We start from the raw sequence: 26,570 nt of genomic DNA, 5'->3' as shown, positions 1-26,570 counted from the left end.
AAGAAACACATACAATAAAAGCAATAGAAGCAATAAAAACAAATCCCAAACGGCTCTGGTCATTCATCTACTGAACAACTTAAAGAAACATGACCCTGGAGTAGCAGATTTTGAAATTAATGGATCAGTAATCAGTGACGAAAATCATCAGGCGAAAATTTTGAGTGAACATTTCAGTAGAGTCTGCACACTGTTCACAAAGGAAGATCTCTTAAATAACCCCAATGTAGGAAACGATCAGAAGCCAAAAATTAGCCTTCCGTCAACATCTTTATCAACGGAGTCATGAAACAGCTTGCTTCTTTAAATCCGCATAAACTCCTGTGGTCCAGAGGCAATCCCTCCCTTCTTTATTAAAGAATATGCAACCGAATTTGCACCCATTTAGCAAACATCCATCAGGATTCAATCGATACTGGAATTGTGCTAAATAGATGGTAAAATGTAAATGCGTGTGGCGTTTTCAAGAAGGCAAGAAGGGGAAAAGATCCGACCCTACAAATTATCGACCTTGAACCTATCATAAGTGCGAGTTGAGAAAGCGCGCGCGTTACATCTGACGTCATTTTTATTGTCTGTACTCTTATAGACAATAGCTACGAGCCAATCAGCGCGCGGGAATTTGGACAGTTATTGTAAAACAGGTATTAGAACACCCCATTTGAAGATGCTCCACACACGACACTCTGTTCCTCCCGTAATTGTTTTACTAATGTTTGTGTTTCTTTTTCCCTAAAACAAAATAAGCACACGTTAATTCAATTTCACCTCTTTCCTAACAGCTCAGTTCGAAAGGTTTTTTCCTTTATAACTGTTCGCTTATAAGCGTTTCAGTTTACATCGCTCAAAAGACAAATTTATTGTGCGAACTTTTGACCCTTGCCCGAGTCTGCGCTTAACTCTTGCGTCACAACGTATGTCAGGAAAAAAAGACCGAGATCGAAAATTTTGAATAGCAAATAAACAATAAAGAGAAAAACCAAAAACAATATGGAGTCTCCCTGGCTGTGCATAAATCGAGCCCTTGCAGTTTTACTGTAAGTACGAGTGGTTAGGTCTGCGGTCGAGTTAGCACCGCAGTAGCAGTTAAACAAGGACACAAAGCACAAAATAGGTCATTTGGTAAGGCGGGGCCAGGGTAGGAAACAGTCTGGTACGGACTGAAAGAAACAAAGAAAGAAATGATGGATCAGATATTAATTCTGCGGTGGATGTTAAACTGCTAAGTGAACCCAATAATTCCAAAATGGGACTGACCACACCAGACAAAGAAAAAAATCTTTGACCTCAGCGGGAATCAAACCCTCGACCTTCCGACTTGATCGTCCGTTGCTCTACAGACTGAGCTACAAGGCCTGGTCTAACCTCTTCCTTTCATGCACCATCCTTCACATACATCAAAACTAAACAATTGTACCTTTTATTGCACCAACGATTAGCCAGAGACTTTAAAATTACTCCAGCTGTAGCTCTGCCAAGAATTTCAGCTTAGATTTTGTTGTTCTTTACTAATACTTGAGGCAAAGTCTATTTTTGAGACCCTTTAAAATTTGAAGTTTTGTTACCCATTCTCATACTGCGGGGTGTGAGAAATGTCTCTTCCGGCCCACATAGCCGGCCACTATATATATGGAACAATCACGTCCCCCATTCCCACGCAACCTTGCGTGCACGCCAAAAGACAATCAGGAAAAAACAATAAGGATCGATTTGCGTTGAGTAAGTGGGGCGGAATCCGTTCATTTCTTCCAGCCATAAAGCTTGGGACGGAAAGTCCTTCACAAATCCGTCCGTTTCATAAAAGAGAAACGCAGCTTTCCCCCTGTGGTTCACACATCCTGTCCACAGTCAGAAAAATATCCGTCCCTTGCTCAAATCAACATCACGCATGCGCATTTCAAGATGTGAGCCTGCGATCAAAAGATGCAGCACCGCTGCACGGATGGTGGATTCTGTTGGCTGATGAATAATTGACTTCATAAAAACCAAGAGCTGATTAAATATTATTTATGAATTATATAACAATTCTCAAAACAGGTCCATGGTTTTCAAAGTGACTATAACTATTATCTATTTGGAGGGCAAATTTCTCAGTTGCCCACTTTTAATACGAGACCTAACTAAACGCTTGTTCTTTACACTGACAGAAAAGTCAGGTCGATTTTCACTGAGATATAAATTTCAAACAAACTTTTCTATAGTTCTTTAGCCATGGTTCAGGCTTAATTTTTAAGTTGCTGTCCGCGAAAAATAATTACCTAATGCGCCCTTTTCTGACCTAACTAAGATATCGAAAGTGTTGAAAATCATTTGTTCAGGTCTATTTAATCCTTTAAGCCCTAACAGTGATCAGCATCAAATTTCTCCTTGTAACATCAAAGCTTATTCAACCCCTGAGGTCATGAGAATTAGGGATATTATCACCCAAGGTGAATTTTTTTTGATATTTTAATAACTTCTCCCCACTATTTTTATACAAAAAGTATGGGGACAAGATTGGAGAATTTTTTCTTTGATATTAGGGTTAAGTTCCAGACAATCCCCCTTACCGAAAAAGATGGCGACTGGTAAATTTGCCCATAACTCTAAGCGTATGAAAACCCTAAAAACGCTCATAAAAACGCACATAAAAGTTATAAAATTTCAAAAGTGGCATACACAATGTTGTTAGTTTAGGGACGGATTTCGCCAGAAATATAGCTTTCTGTGTGCCTGTTTGGCTGTGTTAGGTTCGCATGGTATTCAGTGGTAAGATCTACAATCGCCATCTTTTCCCTTACGGTGGAATCTTATCAATGAAGATGGTATATAATGAATTTGCAGGCCACATTCACGTGGCCTGGGTTGTGTTATCAAAGTTTCCATTTGAAGGTGTGGTTCACTGGCTAACTCGGCATCTAACGTGACATTAATTAGATGAGGCCGTTATATATTTGACATAATCAGGAATAGTCCTTTCCAGCAGGAGCGCGGAATGCACAACGCGTAATACGAAACTGACGTGCAAAGAAAAATGGCCAAAAAGTCGTAGTATCAATAAACCAATTTATGTACCTAGGGATCCTTTTATCATATATACTCAAAAATATATCTGCTTAAACATATATTTAAACTGCTTTTGCCGGTAGGTATTACAAAAACCTTTGACAAAGCTTACAGTAAATACAAATCGTTTAAGCAATTTCGCTTTCGGACATAAAAGGAAACTCAATTTGTTTCTTTAGCATTGTGCACTGGCAGCACTGAAGCAAATCGAGAGAAGTGACACTGGGTACATGGCAAAAATAGTTGATGTAACTGAATGAATAGTAGTATTTTTTAAACTTTCACCTCTCATCATCTACACTTTCAAAAATTAAAGGGATTTTTCGAGGTTAAAACCTTTTAAAGTGAACAACGTTTCGATTAGTTTGATTACTCTCCACCGGGATCCATTGACTGACCAAACTCAAAACGCAGTTAATTTTAAAGATTTCAACCTCGAAAATTTTCATTTTAAAGCCAAACGATTTTTAAACGTTTGAGAAATTTCGGCTTTCATTATAATTGGAAATCCCCTATGAGGCGAAGAGTTCCCGATTTGCGCCGTCTTATCAGAACATACCGCGAGGACACCACAAGCATATATCAACATACCCTTGCCACAGTATTTCCTTTGAATTTATGTTGGTCAAAGATCATTTCTTGTGGATTTGTCCTGATAATATAATAATGGAATACTTTACTTTTGCATGACTTTTGCTACAACCAACGACTACATTGTCACTCAGTAACCAAGAGTAGATCATCGTCAAACTCTTGGCGTAAACGTTTTTGTTTCTGCTTTCTTATAACAACAGTTTAAAGTCTTTTGAAGTCTTACCGCCAAGAAGCGCATACCAAACTAAAAAGCGTACCCAGTCTTCGACCGGCAATGACGTCAGAATCCAAGTGAGTGTCACACATCCGTGTCGTTCATGAGTTCTCGTGATTCACTCTTGTCCGGGTCCCCGCGGTCCTTGACCTTCCCAGACTCCTTGGCCGTGCTGGCTAGGTTGCCTCTTTTTGGCATCATAGGTGACTCCTCCTCTGAAAGGCGAACTGAGGCTTTTTCCTGCGTCTTGACGTAGATGCTCCAGGGGGACACATCGGCTTGATTCTTTTCTGGCTGGAACACGATGACGTACCACTTGGGGAGATATATGCAGGCCAGAATGTTGACTGCGAACAGAAAATCCACGAATGCTAAGCCCCAAATCTTCCCCTTGCCGACCACTCCATGGCCGACAGCCACGTAGAAGAAACAAATGACGTACCAATTAAACATGCAAAGGGATGTCCAACGTACTTCCATGTCATTTTCTGGGGTGATTTCCTCACTCATTGACAGAATTGTGTACATAGTCCCCATGAACATGATGTAAAAAATGGTAAACAAGAAACCGAACCCAGTGTGGAATGAACACTCGATGTACACAGTGAAGGGATCATCAGTTGGGAAGCGCAGAATCTCGTTTGGAAGAACCATTGCCATGACGATTATCACAATCACGTGGACCACGACCGTTCCTGCGGCAACTGTGATACGCGGAGTGCAGATGCGATTGCCCCAGCATTCTTTGACTTGACCGTCAGCGTCGTAGAAGAGGTTGTCAACAAAGATGCTCTTGGCCATCAAGGCGGACAAAGGAATACAGAGAGCTAAGGTGAAGAAGGCTCGATAGCCTTCACAGGAAGAGTCGCTGGGCTTGCTGAGGAGGGGCATGGGAATCAGAAAGAGGAGAATCACAAATGGTAACATGAGGAGCAGAGCATTCTTGGCTCGACGCATAACTGGTGTTTCTCTGTTCTTGAAGAGCACTACCGCGACGTAAATACTGAAGCATATTCCAGCCACCAACAGAAACAACATCACGAGACTGCCAGCATCGCTCCAGTAAGCGTAATCTTCAAATTGCTTAATACAGTCGTCCTGTGCACTACTTGCTGCGTAACCGTCTGGGCATGCTTTGCAAGCCAACGAATCTTTCATTCTGCTGACGGAATTCTCTCCGCACTTCAAGCAGTGCCAGCAGCACTCAGCTTCCCATGGATTTTTCTTCGATGTTTTGTAGGTCCCAGGATTACAAGGCTCGTGGCAGATGGATATCGGTATCTTGTCCTCCTCTGTGTTCCACTTGATTTCTTTTGAGGGCCGTAAAGTCAGCTTTGGGGTGCCATTCCCTGATTGCTTCCAGCTCCCAATCGAAGACAACTGAAGTTTCGACCGTTCGTTGGCTGATGCTGCAGAACTATTTACAGTTTTCTGGAGACTCCAGATCTTGTAAATTGTTTCGTAGAGGTTTCTTTTGTCGTCGAAGCTAATCTGGTGCCCGCTAAGGCTCTTGAAATTCACGGTTTGGATATATTTGTAAAAGTCGTGATCTTCCGGACAGTTGCTCTTACAGTCTTCTCTTTTGGCCAAGGCGTGAGCCACGGCAAAAATCGAGTCGATAGTGCAAGTAGCACTATCTGCCATGGACTTTAACGTACTAACGACCTAAAACAACAAGCATGAATAAATGAATTAATAAATAAATAAACAAGAAAACGAACGAATGAATGAATAAATGAACGAACGAACGAACGAACGAACGCACGAATGAATTAATTAATGACTGAATGAATACCCCACCATACTCACCTTGGAATGGGAGTGAGAGGGGGGAGGGAAAAGTAGTCAGGCCTAGAATTTATGAACCTGGCCTACCGGGGGCGATCTGCACCGTTTCCAACGTCTTACATTATTGGTCGAGAAGACAAAAGAACGAACAACAAAACAATGCTGCTGGACACACAGTGGAACTACAGGTTATCAGAGTCCAGTGAAAATCGAACTTATAAGAAGTGAAGGCTACCGAGGAATACTCCAAGAGTGATGGAGGCTATTTTGCAAGCTGAGGGGTAAAATGTTGCTTTTCTGGCCCGAAACGTGAAATTATATTTTTCCTCGCAAAATGTGATCTACTTAACAGTTGACGAGACATTATTTCCCACTATTGTCGTTCGTGAAATGACTATTACACATATAAGTTGTGTTTTAGACTTGTTCCCAAGGCTAGCTCACGATTGTTTTCTTGAAGTAGAAGTGAAGGACTATTAAAAAGTCTAATTAAATTGAAATTCAGTTTGATTTGAAACAACTAGCCTCTTTGGTACGTCTCTGTTTTGCTTACTCAGTTAAAACAACCGTACTTTCCATGAAACGCATTCTCGTCTCCTGGCCCCGGTTCCTGGAAAGCCGATTAAACTATCCCCCGATTAACGGTTAAACGGCGATTAAATTTTTTATTCTTAGGATAACTAATCTAGGAATAAAAGAACGTTCCTGAAAGCAGATTTATCCCTTGATTAACTAATCCTGGATTAGTGACGGTTCAAACCGGATTGACCAGTTTCTCGAATATCTGGCGCGAGACATTTCCATTTCGCGCGGGAGAAAAAGTGAAGGAAAGGAAAATGGCGGAAAATGAAATTGAGATTAAGGCCGAGAGGAAAAGAAAATCAAATTTTCTATCAGCGAAATGTCTGTCATTACTAAAGTGTGCGGAAAAATCTTGATATAATCCAGTTAAAGTTTACAAATAATGTTACCAACAAGAAAGCGGGATATCTTTTACCGCCCTTGAGACGGAGGATTTCGGAAGGCCGACGGTGTCACCGATGAGTTGTAGAAAGCTGCCGCTCGCAAAGAAACGCAACGCTACAAGAATTTGTTGTGTCGGCAACAGCGCATGGCTTCTCTTTGTCTGTCGCTGCAGATTGTTTTCAAGGATTTCCGTGAGAAAGTCAATGGAATCTCGGCCAAATCTGTATCTGCTTCGAAGTTCCTCGTCTGAAATGTTCTCAAGAAAAATTTCGTGCTGACGAAACTTTCTTTCGCGTATTTTTGGAGGAATTACCGGGATTAGTAAGTCTGCCATTTTGTTTGTTTTGATCAACTTTATTCCCCGATTAGTGAGTTAATCGACCTCGCTAGGTGTGTTAAATTTAACCCTTAGTTTATCCCTTGGATAGTACTAATCGGGCTTTCAGGAACAGAAACTAATCGAGGGATAAATGTTATTCCTAGGTTAAGGCGATTTAATCCTCGATTAGCGCTAATCGGCTTTCCAGGAACCGGGGCCAGGGCTTTTCTTTTGTAAATTATGATGGAAAAAACCTGGGAACGAGGCTGCGTGAAGGAAAACCTTCCATAATATTTCCCTCACAACACTGCCTTCAAAATTTCGAAATTGGCTCCTACTTTTGGCCCTACAATCTTGGACAATTTAAATGAAATATTAAGACCACCCCTCACTGCATTTCAACGACAGGAAAATGACACGTTTTGGTAATTTCCGCACGAATTTCTCGTTGATTTTGGGTGAGGAGGAGTGGGCTTAATTTCCCTTTTTTATGCTGTCCAAGATTGTAGGTATCGATGAGTGTTTTACCTGCTCTAGCTTGGTCTTGTTTACACCACACGGTGGATCACTACACTGCGGCGTGCTTGGCGATGCAGAGGTAGTAGGGAGTGATGCTGAAGAAGGGGCGGTCGTTGGTGACGTATTAGTGGTTAAGTTGGAGTTTGACGATGCATTCCGCTCTTGAGCGGTGGTGGCAGGGGGAGCCTGAGTGGGAGCACTCGTTGTTACAACAGTGGATTCATCATTCGAGGGCGTAGAAACCGAACCCTCTGAGGCTACCATCTCCATGATCCATTTATTCCGTTGAGGAGAAGTGAGCAGTTCGTGCAAGAATGCCTTAAAGTCGACGATCGAGGCTGAAGTTCCAACTTTTAGCATCCCTTGAGCCGCGGTATTGTCGTTTGAAAACTTGGCTTTATCATCCCAAGACGCATCGCTCACGATCCACGTAAGATCGCTAATTTTCTGCTTGAATGCCTCATCAATAATTCCCTTGAACATGCTCTTCGATGTCAACATTACAATGACAGAAAAATTCTTCTCTGCCTTCAGAGATGTTATAAATTTCTGGATTTGCGCTAAGGTTGCGTTGGTTGGTAGCGAGTATTTCCTAGCGACGCAAACGAACTTCTTGGCCGACTCCTGCTGAAATAAGTTCGCTTTGTATCTCCCTTCATCGCTATCATCGTAAACAACCCCGGCGTAAGTCCAGTTATAACGCACGGCGAGATCCACAATCGCTTTTAAATTGGTTCTGTCTCTGGCAACAGCATGAAAAATAAACTCAGTTTGCGAGATCAGGTCCGGTTTGTTCTTGACTTGGTACGTTGAAGAGATACAACTCATGTGCGGCGTTAGAGTGCTGAACAGGAGCAATAGCGCCGCGTAATACTTCGGCTGCTTCAGTGGGAGGTTACCCACCGCTGCAGCTAGGAGCTGGTTCTTCGGTCTATTCGAGTTCACCGTCAGATCCAACGCAGCTTTTTCGGGTCGAGGACAGGTGTCCTTTATATCGCATCCTAGAGTCGATTTAAGCTCAATGTGATTTTGGCTATTGATTTCCTTTAACGCAAACAAAATGGCTTCTACAGTCAAGATACCGTCGAAGTTCGGTTTAACACACGCGCTATCCTTCCCTTTCTCGTGCACGGAGACGAGACCACCTATTATCGCATCGCCGTTGATTTTTAAAGATCCACCTGCTGACACAGTATTTACAGCTTGTAGGAGGAAGCAAAGAAAAAGTGCGAGGAAAGAAACACTTGTAACACACAGGTCCATGATTTTTTTTTTCTTGCAGGCGAAGGAAACAGGCTCTGTCTCTTCGACGCTTGAGAAAAAAAATACTATAATTTAGACCAGACTCCACGTACACACACCGCGGCTAGACTTGTCGGGACCTGCGGAATCAAAATAAAGAAAAACGGCTATAAATGACAGCGAACAACTTTATGATTTACTCAGTCTAAAGACAATCGCTAAACAATTCCGGTGATTAGGTCGAACGTTGAAATTGATCCTGGATGGTTTGAAGTTGTTGTTTGGGTAATCTTTGTCGTAAAGAATTCAAACATACCTCAAGGTCAGCTGATCTAAAATAAGATGGATATTATATGAGCACCATAGCACAGAAATAACTCGGATTATTCAGTATGCTTGTACAGTGTTAAAGAGGAGCGTAGTTCATTGTTAATCCCTAGTTTCTTTACACCCAAATGATTTGTCACTTCTTTTTACAACCGGAGAGTACTTAGTTCAAGAACAATTTGCATTTAACCCAAAACAAACATAATAAAAGCAATTATCATAAGCGCACCTTACTTCGAAAGACCTGTGGGCAGCCGCTCATTTATTTTTTAAAATCCGACATGAAAACTAACATCTTTTCACTCTATTTTTGTTTGCCTTGTGTTTTGTGGCACGCGATTTCAGAAACGTGAAATGGGCTTTGAGATTATGAGAGCAGACCAGGCGACTCACATCGGTTCAAGATGGTTTGTTCTCTCAAGCGCCCGCTGAATTCATTGCTATCTGGCTGTGTATCTCGCTGTGTGTTTGACATAAAAAAACGCTGAGGCTCTTTGTGACCGCAGAGTGCATGAACGAATAGGATTATGTCAAAACAAAAATAAATAAAGAATTGAGAGGGCAAGATTCATGACTAGACTCGATTCAAGTGTAATGGGTTATGTCAACCATATGGGCCTCAAAGCCAATTGTCGTCAATATTTTTCTCGCATGACTCAATCTAGTTTCACTTCCATAATCGATTATTTTGATTGCGGACTTTACAAAGTCTGTTGGAGAGACAGAATCAAAAACATTGCAGCATCGAGCCGAGAGCCGAGAATGTCTCTAAATATTTACTCGTAACAAAGCCTTGGCTTGCGAGTAGCTGTGTTCCTTTGTTCGTTGCTCTATAGGCGCAGACAGGGTTACAACAACACACAAAAGAAAGCTTTTCTTTGGTAATTGGTCTCTTCACTCCCAAGAGTCTTCAAGTCCACAATAAAAAAATAATAAATTAACATAATCAAATGAGAGTTTATCTCAGAAATGGCATTCTTTTGAATGGTCACACTTCAGGACTTCGACCAACAGACTTAAAACTAGCATCATCTTGCATATGCAGATTCAAAACTTCAAACCACCTCGTATACTATGGATAAAAACGTAACCACAATAAAGAATCACTGGTCACGCTTTAGGATTCCATCAATTGATTCAGTATTTTGAACCACACTAACAAACACAGTAATTGGGCTTCAGTTCAAAATGAAACGTTACTTAAATAGCTGTTTACCCAAGACAAGTAATTAAAATTAGCACTAACGGTTGAAAAGAACCGGCAACACTACTAACCTAGTCAAACTTGAGTAATGGTTTCTAGGTTTGATGCGCTTTTCTGCAGTTGCACAATGTCACATTAATGATTTACTGCCGAACAACTCTCTCTGAGTTCGTTACCTTATCCATAAATCAAGAAAGAGGCGTGGTCTATTTAAAAAAAAAAGAAAAATCAGTCTGGTTGAACTAGTGTTCTTTTTCATGTCCTAACATGGCGTACATTATTTTCTACTTTTCCCTTTGAAAAGCAGCAAAGAATAGAAACGTCCTTATAAATGGTGATATTCAGGGTTTTATTCACATGATTTAAAAATCATAACCACGTTACATGCTTTGGAAGATCACCTTGCTAAAGCTCAAAGCGACAACATTAGACAAACAGAAAGGCAGAAATATGACAATGTAGCTTTTGTTGGTTGTCAGTCGGCACTGGCGATAGCCTGAATCAACAAGTGCCCTTGAAAGTGCATGTTTGTAACTCTTGAATTAAAAAAAAAGGTTGACTGCCAGCAAAGAAATGAAATGAAATTAAAACTACTTGCTTAGCGACTGAAAAGCTGGCATAATCACCACCAGAACTAGTGAATGCATCAGAAATTTGACGATCGGTTGATCATGCACAGCATTTCAGCTAAATGGCAAGAGAGCAGAGACTTGATTGTTACGTAATACAAAGGCACAAAGACTGTTTCTAAATTGCACTTGGGTTTAAATCGCAACACGCAAAGAATCGTTACAAAATGCATCTACTTGCTTCGCTTATCATCTCCCAACAGCAGTTTCTACCGTTCCCTCATGTTAATGGCTTAGTTCGAAACAGATTAACATGCGCTACATACCGAAGGACTGGTCACGGTACGCAAGTTGACCCTCCGCTGTTTATATTGACTGCAATCGTTCAACATCAGAGACTAGATGAAAGATTGTTTGATTTAGCAGCGTTAATACTCTGAGCGCACACGTAAAATGAAAGATTTTAATGTGCTGATCAATTCGAAACTTCACCCCCCTCCCCCCCTCCCCCCGCCCCCATCTTATGACCGCAAGTGATGGGAAAGGTCGTGTTTCTGCAATCAGTAAACTGTTATTTTGTCGTAAATTTTTCTAAATTAAAACTTTTTAACAGGGGGAGGCTAAAAGCTGACTTAAAATAACGGGGTAAAAGGATACGCTACGGTGCTCGTTTATGAGAAAGTGACCATTTAATAATTGGCTGAGCTTAGCTTCAACAGGAAAACTTCCTATGCGCCAAGCTTGCGCTAATGACGCAAGAAATTATGCGCAGTAAGAATGCGTAATGCAATTCAATGGAATAAGTTTGACTAGTGTCCAAGGAAGAAACCAGATTTCATATTGTGGTGAAAAATTGGCCATCTATTTAGTTGTAGGTCTGGGTTTTTGTAGAATGAGTAAGTAATTTTGTTACGCTATTGTAAGTTTAAATAATACATCACAAGGAAAGAAATGCCACCCAAACATCGATAATGATGTTGTATTTTTAAATACAATAAGAACGTCACGGCTGCCGTAAACTGGGCTCAAATACCCCCCCCCCCCCCCTCCCATGACAGAAAACACAAGAGAAACACCACAAAACTCTAGGGGTAGCTAGGAATTGTCACAACATCGGCTAGTTTAGTCAAACCCTATCGACAATATATGCAACTAAAGTATTGTTGTCGTAAGGTAAAAGTGACATTTTACTTCTGATACACCAGCCATTAATGTAATGTTTCAGTTAGTTGGGTGGAATTCTGGAAAAGCTGAATTGAAACTCATGATTTGAACTAAACCCAACCCTTATTTATTAAACCACCCCCCTCCAAAGCTAATATGATCCTCCCCCCTCCGTACGCCAGCCCATAAGGCTTTTACGGTATTTGCAAAATTAATGCAGTTGTTAATTCTCTTTTATACTATGATGCCAATGTAAGTTTAACTCGTTATAATAACAAAACAAGCGTCGCTCAGTGATACAAAATTAAAATAATAATAATAATAATAATAATAATAATAATAATAATAACAATAATAATAATAAGGATGAGGATGATGATGATGATGATGATGATGATGATGATGATGACAACGCTGACTTAAAGAGAATTGTTTCCCAGTGGTTCATCAGCGCTTTACAACTAACATTGTTTGTATATGAAGATAGAAATATATCTCTTTTAATCATCCACCAACTGCGTCCTAAAAAGACGCGTTTTCAGTTCAGGTTTAAAATATGTCTGGGAGAGAATTCCATAACAAGGATGGGGGTGACAACAGCAAATAATCGCCCACCACAGCTTTAAGATTGAACTTTACGTTTTTGGTTTTGTTTTTGTTTTTGTTTTAATAAGTTTAATTTTTTAACAACAGTACCAAACATCAAAGGGTTCGGGAAGGATGATAATAAGCCAAGACTTTAGCAATGGGCAATGGCACAGAGGAATAAAGTCATTGAGGGCTTTAACGGTGATCGCAAATCTTAAGCCTGGTTTTCACTAGCGACGCAAACACAGGAGCAAGCATAAGAGTGCTTATTTCACCGTGAAAACGGCTTCGACGCAAACATAAGCACAAGGATCAAAGTTGTTTCTTTTTCTTGTGCTTGCGTCACGTTCGTTTTCACTTGTCATTAATCTCCTATGATTTTGTTTGTACTTGCGCCTGTACTTGCGTCGCTAGTGAAAACTAGGCTTTAACTTTTTTTCTCAGAAGTTAGCCGGCTCTTTGTATGTGTAACAATATCCGTATCATTCTTGGAGAATTTGGCTTTCGATCACGGAACATGTCATTAAGAATGTCAAAGGAAAGAATTCTTGAAGCGCATGCTAATTTTATTCGTTCGATGAAAGTGATATGTTTTTGCACTAGGCTAAGAAATTGGTTCAGTTCTCCTTACTGAAGATCCAAAAAGATATGGGATTATATTTCTGTGCTTGAAATAAATGCACTTCAAAACTAATACTCCTTAAGAAAATCCTCTTAAAACCATCAAAATAAAATAGTAAAACCTCTTAATTAAGCTGTATAGTTTATAGCCGGCTTAAGTTTGCCGCCGACTGGACTAAACAAACCACATTTTCCGCAGAAAATGTAGTACAAAGCACAACAGACTGGCTAAAATGCTTTCAAGTTATCTTTGCAGGGAGCTAAAAGGCCAGGTCAGCTTCATTTGACACAGCAGACTCGTGTAGCTATTAATCACTGTTCTGTATTTATATGGACGTTGCTTGAACGAACGTTTGGGCTAAAATGATCTGCCAGCTGGGCCCAGAGGACTCGGAAACTTAGCCAATATTTTGACGCCAAAGTAAACACTTCTTGTTGTATAATTGAATAAGTGTAAATCATCGAGGGACAGAAATGAAAATCCATCTGTTCACACAACAGGAGCAAGTACAGTGGTCTGGGAAATTATTAAATGACCGTGACCGTTCGACAATATGCGCGGCTCTGTTAGTGCTTACTAAAATCGCATTAAGCTTACACCCAATATATCCTTTGCTGTAGAAACCAGAAGAAACATCTTTTGGCTAATCATATGTGCCCAACAGTTGGACCAAACTGAGAAGCATGTAATTTCGCGTGACATGACTGATTGTCCTACAGTTAAATTTTTGGACTTAGCCCAAACTAGAACGGATGCTACTTTTAACACACGTTTCGTACTACACTGTGAGCACAGCAAGGCTGATTATTTCAACGGCAGGGTATGAATCCTTACCTTTCAGCGAAAGATCCACGCTGACAAACATGCATTCGTCCACGAAGATTTGCCTAACAAGCCAGCCAGTTTGGTTTGGGTTATCGTGTCACCCTTTGTTTTGACTCATCAAGGTCGAAAGCAGCTCTCGAAACCCCATCACTAAAACACGCCAAAAATGTACTGGGAGCCAATCATCGGAGCCCGTTGGATAACGATAGGTAAACAATTGATAACTTCCCTTATCATGCCTTGTCGGAAATCAATGGGTCGAGTTTGTACTGTGCATTTCATGATATCCTTCCAGCATTTTCTCGAATTTTCATACCAAATGCTAAGAAAAATCACATTTGGGATCAAGCGGCTCGAATACTTTTCCTTGCCAGGGCGCATTTGCCTTCATTGAGCTTACTTGAAAATGAGTACTCAGCCTGGCTTTTTCCCTCCCCTCCCCCCTCCTCAGCTCTTCAGTGACAATGGTTTCAGACAAGTGACGTTTAATTAAAATTGACGAATCGAGGGAGTAAATGCTGCTTCAGTATGCTAAACTAATTAACGAAAGCGCGATTGTAGCGAAGTTCTCGTTTCGTCCATGATAATGAACCACTGACAGTGGTAGCCTTTTCAAACAGATTGTTTCTTGTACGTGTAAGTTAAGCGAATTCGCAGAAACATATAAATTGGCCGAACCTGGGGGAATTCCCTGCCACGGCCTTTGATGATATCTGGAGATCTGTTTGATGAGATACAAGAAATATTCAATATACCAAACAATTCTGCAGATATCATCAAAGTACAAACCCAGGCAGGGAATTCCATCATGCTTGCCCAACATGTTTTTTTTTTCTCTTTCCAAATCACCCTCAAAAATCAAGTTTTAGTTGTAGACATGACAGGTGGCAAAAACGTGTCCACGAAGTATTTTGGTAGCAAATTTGAATGAGACAACATAAAGTCATTTGACTGACAAACTGAGTTCCTGTTGGAGGCCTATGATCAGTGAATATTACAGAACAGGTGTGAGCTAAAACTTGCTATATTAATTTGGGTCTTTACTGTATTAGGGACTGCAACGTACAAGCTGTTCATTATCGAGTAGCAGTTGCTCAATTTTAGTGGGCTTCAGCCATACTCCCAGTAAAGTTTAGGGAAGAGATCCCAGTTCTCGGAATTTTCGACGTACGGTTGGGTTTACAAGGAATTCAAGCTGGATTTGTTTCTCTCCCTTAACCCTATCTAGACCGCACTTTTTTCGTCTCTGGGAGGTGGGTGGGGGCACTATTAAAGCTATGACAATGACACTTGAAGTATTGATAGTACATCCAAAAATGTTTCCTTTGAAGTCCGCAACGAGAATTGATGACGCTCACGTGGGAATTGCGTCAAGATTGCCAAGTTGGATCCACCTTCTTGGAATTTTTGCATTACCCCAAACCTTCAGGAAAGCGCCAAAATTAAACGAAACTAATCAAAACCACTAAAGGATCACTATCATTAGCTAAAAACATAAACGTTACCGTAAGACAATTCAGTAATTTTTCTTCATTTAAAAATGAGATTTTCCATTTACTGTTAGTACTAAAAAAAAAAAAAAAAGCTCTGCCAATAATTGGTTGTAATGGTTCCCAGATAAATGTCTGAAAAGTCACCAAGTTTTTTTTTACGGAGTTCACGCACGAATATTAAATAAGTTGCTCATGTTCAAGGTCGCCGCCGGAGCATAATTCCTTCCCCGCGTGTCTGGATAGGGTTAACGTCATTTAAAAAAGTTTTAGATGGTATTAAACCAAAGAAAATGCTAGTTTTTCTTCGTAATTCAATTTAAATTTCTGAGACCACCGACAGGTTTCTCCGAAATGAACCATTCAGAATGACCCTGCTACATTTTGAGTTTGAATTATGAGCAAGTCTAAGACGGATTTGTTGCCAATACGCTGAAAAAATGATTGGACAATTGGTAGCGAATTGATCAGGAAGAAAAATGTTTTCAGCATTTCAAGTGACTACTGTTTTGTGAGAATTAAGACCGCTAGAAAATAACACTCGCGGCTTAGAATTGCGGTTTCTCGGCGAATTTAGAAGGCAACGGTCAACGGTCCAGTAAAGTAAACCAAGTCGTTGTTAAGACGATCTAAGTTTAGGCTTCTTAAACTACATCTCCTTTCTATCATTTAAAGGGAGGAAGTCGGTTTGAATGTTAACGAAATTGAATGAGATTTATAATAGCTGAGAGCAAGAGGCTCAAGTTAGCCTCCATTTGTGCCGTTGGATTTGAAGCTACAGTCCGCCCAATGTAGCAAAGAAGAAAGAAGCATTTCACTCTTACACAAAGATTATCAGTACCAAGACTCATAAGGCTTGTGGTACCTGTGTAAATTCGCGACACGAAAAAGAATTCGAACGCTGGCCTTTTTTAGACTTCTGGTCTCGTGCCCCCAAGTAATTAAACTGGAAGAAAAAACTCATTCGACTGGATAAAAACCTAACTCAAAATCCAAGCCAAAATCGAATTAAAATACACCACGGTTTATCATTAATATTAATCAAGATGAAAGTATTAAAGGAGATTTTTATCGCGCAGACAAGGAAGCCTTCCAGTGAATTTCATTAGTTTTTTTTTTTAACTCTCTTTATGTGTCCGACAGGCCTACGACGTTTGCATTGTTATTGTTGGCGATACCGTGACCATGAACTACCGCCATATTGCAAGCATATCATCTTCATTGCTATATAAGATAAGGTATATTATTGAAAAACAGAAAATATACTTCCGCACCGCAAATTATTGACATTTTTTTCCGGAACATCGCTTTTTATCTTGGTGTACCAAAGACTGCTTTTGGCATGCATGATAAAAACACTGAAATTATCGAAGGAAAAAACTGATCGCATCACGACAGTTCCCTTTCTCAAAATTAATTTGAAGATTTCAGGAAAGAGAATCAGCCCAACGATATTGTTATATTCGCATTGTGAGTTTAGTTTAGCTTTTATTTGAAAAAAAAAAAATATTTCTTTAACTTTAATCATTTATTTTGCGATAAGATTCACGACTACAATGTGTTTTTCGAGATCATTTTCAAGATCATTCTAAACAAACAGAAGTTGTATTTTCCTTTAATGTCCGATAATTTGATTACTTGGTGCGAGTGGTCAGCGGTGTAGCTGGAACTAGCGACAGGTGTTAGAAGCGACAGTGAGATATTGCAAAGTATTCAACGAAAAAATCAATTCAACGTTTCTACCAGAGCAGTTTGGTGATAAACAAAATACTAAATATATATATATTGATACCGTTTTCGTTTCCTTCTTCAGTTTTGTTTTGTCTTTTTTTGAACATCAAAAATATAAACATCAGAATATGATTACTAAGTGCTTGAATTTTAATCGTGTAGTTATGAGAAATCTTCAGAAACGCCGAAGAATTAACAAAAAAATATTAAATAACAAAATAGTGAGTGAATTTATTTCCGAGGGTTGTTCTTAAGAAGCTATATAATGCCATTGTAACTGAATAACCAGTCGTGTAGGTAATTACTTCAAGCTTACTCACCACAATGCGTTGTATTCAGTTCCAAAATCGTCATTAGTTCCCGGCGACATTTTTCATGGCCGCAACGTTTTCTTGACTTCAGAAAAAAATAATTAAGACAATTAACGCTATAGTAATAAATGAAAAAAACCCAGCCCGCATAATAGGCGTTTTTTCTGCTGTAATACATTTTTCATTTCAATCAAGAACACGAAATATAGTTTCTCTAATACAATGAATAAATCGACCCCACATGGGGTGGAAATTTTTTTTCTCGGTGTGACAAACAACCGATTCGTGAACATGATAGTATTGGACCCAAAGGACCAATCATGAAAAAAAAAATGGCTAAATAATCATACCTAAACGGCCAAAATGAAGCCGGGAACGACTGATAGCTGAAGCTGTCTCGAAGGATGTGCAAGACCAATTGCTTTCTACACCGAGCTCAACTGTCTGAAACCGAAAACTAATGTGTTCGCCACAAATGTACTACATGCATAATTTATAGGAAAAAAAACCGCGTGTAAACCGGAGCTCCTGTCCTCATTAGTCGAAAAAAAAAAAAGAAGCGATATATTTCAGTTCCCAGAAAGATTTAACGATTTCGTTTGATGTTGACCGTTGGGATTTAACTTTGTCGTTTTGACTTCATTCCAGGTTAATCTTGGGTTCTGTTTTCCGCCCGGTGCCCTCACAGCAATGATATGCGTGATATTTTTTTATGGATCGCATTATTTTTAACAGATGCAACTTTTAAAACGAAGTGTGTTTGCATGAGTTTATTCTAAATGATTTATTTGGTTTCCTTTTAATCAATGATAATTAATGATAATTAATGCGTCTCCTAAATACAGTCGGTTAGCCCGGTTGTGGAAAGGCGCCAGAACACCATCTTTCCGAACATAGGCTTGTTAGAGGGCCTAGATGGGGTTTAATTGATTTATTTGGTTTCCTTTTAATCAATGATAATTAATGATAATTAATGATAATTAATGCGTCTCCTGAATACACTCGGTTAGCCCGGTTGTGGAAAGGCGCCAAAACACCATATTTCCGAACGTAGGCTTGTTAGAGGGCCTAGATGGGGTTTACTGGAAGTGCATATGGGCCATATATTTTTAGTGTTAAGCCGTTATAAAGCCCGAAATTTCAATGCTAACTGTGATATATAAAAATTACAATTGACTGTTATCAGATGCAGTCTAGGTGTTAAATGAAGCTAGTAAAATAAAAACTAAAAGTACAGACGTGATGTTACTGATGAAATTGCCATTAACCTGCGAAAATGGACATTTTCTCGATCTTTATCGGTGCCTCAGCCCGTGCTTTTAAAGTTGTGGGAGGTCTGGGAACGCAACATGGCTACCAACTTGAAGGAGTGCATTTCTTTAGACCTGAAAACGGTTTGGCGTCAAAACTTAAAACTTAAACTTAAATTGTTTTTTTTTTTAATGTGCGTAAAAAGATGTCGTTTGGGACTTCACATTCTCTGAATAGCATACCAGTACATGGACTGAGTACATGAAAGGAGATCGAGGGCTTCATGCAAGTTTTTACGCGAATCAGTGTTCTTGTAAAGGATAGTTTTACGAGCATAATAGCCCACTGAACACGCTTTCTGAACGTAGTATGCAATAACTAGCATGGAATACCTGACCCTATCGCCGGGATTTCGTTTAACCTATAAGGCCAAATTAGACGGTCGAATTTGTTGTATGAGACATGTTGACGACAAGCTTACGATACGAATTGTTTCATGTATAGTGAATCAAACTTACAACTTGTCATATACGACACGTAAAATGTCGTAGGATTTTGAAATAGGTTTTTAAAATCCTACGACAATCGTAGGCGAGGATGTTGGATGACGAGAGTTTTTGCCTAACGCGAGTAGTGTGCGCCACAAAACTTGCATGCAACAGTCTTAAGTTGTATCATCTAAAGGCCTTTAAAGATTGGCGCTGGTCATCTACAATAAAGTTGCAGTTTTTATCATCATCATCATCATCATCATCATCATCATCATAATCATCATCATCATCATCATCATCATCATCATCATCATCATTATTATTAGTATTATTATTGTCTCTTTCCATGGCAACAATCAGACACTTCGCTCAGAGTTGCTTTATAAAAACTGCCCAAGGTCAAACTGGATTTTGCCAGCCGCAGTTTTTATTTTTTAGGTGCCTCGATATTTAATTCATTGCCTTTAAGTTTGAGAAACATTAATTCTAGAGTATTATCTAGGAAAGCCGATTATTACCTGTAAATTTCTACTGTAATTCTAACTTAGAGCACGTTTTGCTTTTACATATTTTAGTTATTCTTAGTTGTAAGTTTTCAGAACCCCGTTCTACACTGAAGGGTTATCCTGTATAAATATTCGATTATATTATGCTATAGTAACAGAGGAAGTTATGTATCACTGAAATCCTCCTCAGCATTGAAGGAAGGAATTTATCAGTACTCGACAATGTTGAGCAAAATTCCTCGTGGTCAGTGACCGCCGCACGAAAAGAGCTAAAACAAAGGACACTAGACAACCTGTCCGGCGTACTTCACGCTGGCTAGGTTTTCTAGTGCAGTTTTACATTCGAATTCTGCCCTCCGGCGGTCCGCTGACATCAAGGAATTTTGCTGAACATTGTCTTCTAAGAACTTCCTTCCTTCAATGTAGAAGGAACTCTTAACGATTTCAATGGTGCACAACTTCCTCTGCTACTGAAGCATGAAGCAACTCTGAGTGTTACTAGTCACCCCTGCAAGGACGGCTCAGTTTATTGCCGGGTTCACGGCCAACCCAAGCTCTTCACCATCTCAAACCCAGCATCTCTATGAAGTATTTTAACCATTTCTACACCTGTCTAGAGAGAAAAAAATGTCGAGTTGCGATAGTTCCTTGTTGTACGCGTGAAAGCATAGAGAAGAGCATTTCGAATTGAACACTAGAAGTGCAAGATAGCGTGATAACTTTTAAGTTCCTTTCTGTACTGACGCCGCTATACAACAATTAACGTCTCATGGAGCGATACTCAGTTTAGCGAAAACTGAAACCATTTCAATAGTATATGTTTTATTAATGGCGGACACGATTGAATGTTCTTTTCGCCAATCAAAACACTTGAAAATTAATCTGATTTCTCGGTACGCCAGAAACATTTGAAACAACAAAAACTGGAAGCCTCACTTGTAACATATTGTTCATGCAACTCCAACATAAAATCCATATTTTAACCACGTCAGCTGAGAATACTCAAGCTCTTAATATTATACTCTAATGAAAACTTCTCCCGGCACGAATCTATAAACTGAGAGTCCCAAACACACAGTTTTCAATAAAAGGTAATTGTTTCTAATATTTTCGTACTGAGCATCGTTCTCCTCGACCTATACCGGGATTTGGAGCACTGAAACGTAACGTCTCTGAAACAAGGGAAGTCAAAACCTCGAGTAACTCTTAAAACTGAGACCAGTACCATTTCTTTCTTTTCCCAGTATAATGGAAAACATGGTTCTAAGGCGGGTGAGGTGGGGGTTGGATAGGGCGGTGGGGTGGGTGCAGCCCGTTTTTGTACCAGACAACTCCCTCGAGCAGCAAGTGTGAAAAGCATGCCCCGGGACCTAAAATAGGACACACTTCACAAAGTTCAACATTCCAAGGATCAGTTTCAACTCTCACGTACACGCGCACGGGGCATGATTCATTGTTTAAAATCTACCACAAGTATTTTTACACAACAAACAAAGTGACGACCCTTGTCTCCTGCCCTTGTAAGTTACTCCAGTGGTATGGAATTTTGCGCAAATTGACAAGCAACGAGGCGTTCATCCAAACATACCATAAATGCCAGACGTCTGTGGTTAATGCAGTGTTAATGAATGAATAGGCGTATTAGTTTCAACACGAACGACAGGAGCCCATGGCTCCTGGACCGCGTATTATCAGCTCCTCCTCTCGATCGATTGAGCTGCACATCAACTAAAATTAGCTTACAATGGTTTAATTGGACTGATCACTGTCGAGGTCAAAAGACATTCAGTATTGGAGGGAAAAATTAAAAATATTAAACGTGAGAAGAAACTATCAGACTTGTCTATATAATAAAAAGAAAATCACACGGTGACTTGAAGCGGATGGTGCCTCCGTTTGCTACCGCGCATACGTTCTGCGCATCATGGGAAATCTTAGGCGAGTGTTATTGAAATCCAAAAAGAAAATGGGAGTATAACCATGCATTTTTCAGAGATAATTAAGCTTCAACTTTGGAAAAATATGCTGTACACTGTTGATATGTAATTTAGAGCTTTTTGGAATAATTGCTGCCTAATTATCCCTGAAAAATGCGTAGTTATCCCAATTTTGTTGTTAGATTTTAATAGCACTTGCTATGAACGACTTTTCCCACATAGTTATAAACTGTGCAAAAATACCTCCTCATTAGGAGGCACCGCCCTTAATTCTCTTAAGAACGGATTGTTATCCGGCATCGCAGGATTTATTGTTCCCCGTCCGGGGAGGGTAGAGTTACCCCTTGTAAATTTTGCTGGGGACTGATGTGCCGTCCGGTTCTATAAATCTTCACCAAATTCCAAACCCCTCTTTAGACTTGCTTTCTACTAAGCTCTTTCACTCCTGAAGCGCAAAATCGCATAGTCAAATCAAAAGATGTTTCTGGTTTTTCTGGCTCTAGTTATCATGAGGTGGTTAAAACGGTCTTCAGAAAACCAAAACCAAACTTTGGGTCTGACCAATCACAATTGCAACAGACGCAAATAGCACACAGCACAACAAGCCAATCAGAATTTAAAGCAAATGCACGTAATTTAAAGCAAATGCACGTAACGCGTGCGAGCATCTCACGAATGACCAGTGTGGTTTTGCTTCTCGTTGGTTGAGAGATTGGCGGGAGTTTTACCATCCAATCACAGAGCGTAGTAAAGCAAAACCAAAGGGAAAAAAAAAGCAGGCGCAAAATTACTTTCGACAGCCTATCGAAAACCAAAAATAAACATAAGTAACTGAAATAACTGCAAGGCTATTTGAGTTACTTATGTCTATTTTTGGCTGATTAGTATACTAACAGCATTTTCGTTAGCTGTCCTTTGCAGTTTATTCTAAATTGAAGTCCACTCTAGCTAAGAGATAAGTACGTTAGCTTGCTCTTAAGCTCCCTTTGAAAACCAAACCCAATTCCAGACCTGAAGGCCAAACGATACCTGGACCAAAACTACTGAACAAACTATACCCTACTAAAGGTTATATAGGACTGTCCCTCCCCCTACCCTCCGAGATATTGCCCTGTGACGTATAATGTAACAGTACATTTCTATCGTGCACGATACACAAGGATGTGTTGACATAAATATCTCAAGTATTTCGAGAATCTCCGATGCAGGGGTACATTAAGCTGTCACATTTCTACTCTTGAAAAGCTCCCGCGGTGCACAGTTACACTAATAACACCTACTGACTCATCGATTAAGTAGATTTTCACACCTTCAAATTAGGGTCATTAAAATGTTCAAATAACTTCAACTGGGAATGCGCGAGTTGGCGATATTTGCTACATTATGTAAATTCAGCAGGAATTGGGCAATTATTTAGGGTATTAATTGTTTGAATATGTCAGCGACAGCAGTCCATAGATCAAGGCTTTTGTTTTGGAACGATTTAATTGAATTCCGTACAATGCAAATTGAATTCCATACAACGCGATCCATTGTCTCTGTAAATGGCGCACGTCTAAACAGACGGCCAATAATGAAACTTATGCCGCTATTGCTCATATTTCCCAGTGACACTTTATTTATACCCTCGTCCCTGTATTCAATGATGATGTCGATCTACAAATCGTCCTTGCCTTGGCTTGCAATTGGATCTTTCAGCAACCCAGCCGGTTCGTAGCTATTTGTTGAGGTGGAGCAATCCTATACACGGATCCAATGTTCCTTATCACCAGCCGGAACGATTTGAAACTCAAAACAAAAGGCTGGATCAATATATTTCGCAGTTTACGGATGACATGTTCTGTTACCATAGATCTAAATTTGTTTGTGGACGCTTTGGGCTGTGTTGAGTCTGCAGATGAAAAGGATTTTTTTCGTTTTTTACGTCATTCGGCCTTACACATAATCCTACTATCTACAGCCTAGCAAAACGTGTGTTAACTAAGGGGAGCTGGAGATTACGATTTCCGTAGTCAGTCACGTCGAGTCATGCAACAGCGCTTCTGTGGCACTAGACGTATGCATACCGTTCAGTTTCTCCGGTGAACACGGGAAGTCTGATAACGGCGCGCGCGCGCGGGAGATTACAAGATCGAGAGAGGGCCTGTTGGCGCGGCGTTGACTACCAGCTGTCAATCGGGAGTTTTCGTTTCTTGGCTTAATCCCCCACAAATCACTCTCGAAAACAGCTCATCAACATCACATCATCGTACCTCTGCCAATATATAAGATCACACCGTGCCACAGAGACTTAAAGCGCTCAAAAGGTCGAGGTTTTAGAGCAGCGTATTTATTTCAACGGCTCTCCATTTGTGAGGCCTCTGAGATATTTGGACATTTCAACGCCCCTGCTTTGTGTCACATGCTTAACAGGAGAGACATATCAGAGAACTGAGGTCTAAGAAGTCATCAAATTGTTTCAGTTGACCCTTGAATCTTGGCTGAAGTTCCTTGAACACACTGCTGTGCGTGTCGTGAGTTGGCTGCAGTATAGCTGTAGTTGTTGACCGATCTGAAGCCAAGTAAGTGATGTGAAGCTTGCCATGGACCTAGCCAGTCCTACACTGATTGCGTTGGTGAGTTTATTCGTGGTTGCCGCTACGGGCTATGGAAATAACTCCACGCAAAACAACGTCAATGTTGTTGTTGATCCTACGACAGGACGAGACCCAGGTAACGGTCGGTTTCATCTGTTTTTGCATGCCTGTTTTCTTCACCAGGTAAAACGCGTTTTTGCATCGTGGAAAGCAATATAAAGTTGTTGAAAACACGACGTAGTTAGGAAATGTTATTGAATAATATTAGCGAGTCAAACAGACGGGGAGGAAAGTTAGACGTGATGATGAAATCTGAATAATTCTTGATCAGAATAAACGTCTAGACTTCTTGTTTGGTTGAGACATTTTCAGTCGATTCAGTTTATCGTGGAGTAATCAGCGAAAACACGTGAATTATATACGACTCGATATTCTTCAAAGCGATATTCCACCTGATTGTTACATGTAAAATCTTTTTTACCAGGTTCGAGTTCTAGCGAAAGGTTCTGCTCCCAAAAACGACAAGAAATCGCTGGGATTTTATTAATTCCAGTACTCGGAGAAAACTTGATAGATTAAATCTCTGTGTGAGTTGAGTCACGTCCATAAGATGGTCCAAATCTACAGCGTGCCAGTAACATTACAATCCCTCTTGGCTCGCTTCGTTTCTATTCATTCCCACTTGTGATTTTCTTAAATTCCTTAAACTAACTAATCGAATAATCTACTAGCCTTATTAAACCGATAATGATTATTATAATTATATTGCCTTTTTTATTTCAAAACAGAAGCTGCCACAGTGTTGCCAACACGAGCTTGCCATCGTTCGACGCTTTGTTGCAGGCTTGGGCGAAAAGCTGTTCGCCTCTCCTATCCTGCCATGTACACATGTAAACTCGAGGCTCTAGCACAAGGATTAGAATACCATACGTCTGCCAGCCATCGACTGAAACTAAAGCCGCCCAGAAACGGACAGGCAAACAGGATGGACGCCGCCAATACACTTCACTTGTCCTTTGGTTTCCGTAAGCGCCTAATTCTGTGCAAGTCCAAGGGCCGAGGACAAAAGCAATGCTTTCAAGACTGTTGCGAGAGAAAATTACGAGAGGAGCAAGCAAAGGCAAGAAAGGCTGCTAACGGGCAAGATCCATGAGAGAGGCAGGAGAAAAACACATTCCTAGGAACTTAGCATGACCGAAACGAAGAAATCTGCTGGCGCGACAAGCAATATGGCAACAACGTTGTCTCCTGTTTGTACTTGTGTATAATACTCAATAAATTGTGCGTTATTCTTGGTCAATCTGGGATCCTATTATAGTCTGAGCGGAGAAAAGTTCTCCCGGCTTGGACTGTAGTCACTGAACAATTGACAACGCGTAGGCGTTTTTACTCTGTTGTAAATAGATTAAATATATTCAAAGACGTAAAGACTCAAACACTGAACATTTAGCAAATGATGATACAAATGGCTACACAACTAGTCTATTACTGTCATTATTTTATTGTTAGAGTAACAGTTCCTTTTATGTAGTACACATTTTCTCGAGAGACCAATATTGGAACGATTACACGTAGGCAATACTGATTAGAGTATTTGAAACGGCAAAAGGCTTCGTCGTATACATTTATTTACAGACTTGGTAGTTACATGCATTTAGTCCACAAGTAGCTATATATCTTGATAAATAAATAAACAGGAAACTACTTTTCATTTCATTGTACGTGAAGTGAAACCCGATGCTGTTGAAGATTCACTTCAAGTAGTTGGAAATTTGAAGGCAAGGAGCCAATTGTTTAAAGATGCTTTGCGAAGTATTGACTTGTTTGACAAGTGTCAAATAAAATGAAAATGATCTCGAAGATTATATAATGTATAAGGTTTCTTTTGAGTACTTAGTAGTATCAGAAAAATAGAGTTCGGTTACATTCACAGAAAGCTCCGGTTTGAGACCAATGCCTCTTCTCATAAGTTTGAATGAATCACATTCGAGTTAAAGGGAAAGAATTAAGCAAATTTGCTGTCATTTCAAAACCCAAAAATGTTTGTCTGTCAGTAGAAACAAAGAAATAATTCTCAAGTTTATTATAAATTATCACCCCAGTGCAATAAAACCGTGTCGATTAGTGTCTCTGGCCAGACACAGAATTGGCCGGTATGGATTGAAACTTGAAAAATGTTAACTTAGGCTAATGTTTTTCAAGTTCTCGCATTTTTGTTTCCAAAATGCGCTGGAGCAGATCACGAGTTGTTCCTTTCAAGAATTGAGTTGATTTCTTTCCTCTCGTCATAA

At 40.0% G+C, this 26,570-nt stretch overlaps 2 protein-coding genes across 7 annotated transcripts; one reads left to right on the top strand and one right to left on the bottom strand.

The window, feature by feature from the left end:
• Window positions 1–1,981: 1,981 nt before the first annotated feature.
• LOC146462145 (metabotropic glutamate receptor-like) lies at window positions 1,982–17,972 on the bottom strand. 6 transcript variants are annotated; one of them, XM_085086016.1, is made up of 5 exons: window positions 17,869–17,972; window positions 17,528–17,603; window positions 11,114–11,185; window positions 7,455–8,827; window positions 1,982–5,518 (listed from the first exon to the last, which is right to left on the bottom strand). In XM_085086016.1, exons 4-5 carry the CDS (start codon window positions 8,706–8,708, stop codon window positions 3,938–3,940), a joined length of 2,835 nt encoding a protein of 944 aa, XP_084942142.1. In that variant the 5' UTR covers window positions 8,709–8,827; window positions 11,114–11,185; window positions 17,528–17,603; window positions 17,869–17,972; the 3' UTR covers window positions 1,982–3,937. The 6 variants fall into 6 exon arrangements, with proteins under 6 accessions (XP_084942142.1, XP_084942144.1, XP_084942141.1 ...); XM_085086018.1 differs by lacking the exon at window positions 11,114–11,185; XM_085086015.1 differs by lacking the exons at window positions 17,528–17,603; window positions 17,869–17,972 and adding an exon at window positions 13,996–14,127.
• Window positions 17,973–23,352: 5,380 nt separating this feature from the next.
• LOC146462144 (uncharacterized) lies at window positions 23,353–25,990 on the top strand. The gene is made up of 2 exons (XM_085086026.1): window positions 23,353–24,415; window positions 25,068–25,990. Exons 1-2 carry the CDS (start codon window positions 24,286–24,288, stop codon window positions 25,430–25,432), a joined length of 495 nt encoding a protein of 164 aa, XP_084942152.1. The 5' UTR covers window positions 23,353–24,285; the 3' UTR covers window positions 25,433–25,990.
• Window positions 25,991–26,570: the final 580 nt, after the last annotated feature.

This window comes from Pavona decussata, unplaced genomic scaffold (genome assembly GCF_977016875.1).
Source record: "Pavona decussata unplaced genomic scaffold, jaPavDecu1.1 SCAFFOLD_191, whole genome shotgun sequence".
NCBI lineage: Eukaryota > Metazoa > Cnidaria > Anthozoa > Scleractinia > Agariciidae > Pavona > Pavona decussata.
Note: the sequence above shows the minus strand (reverse complement) of the source record. Positions and strands in the feature narration are given on the sequence as shown.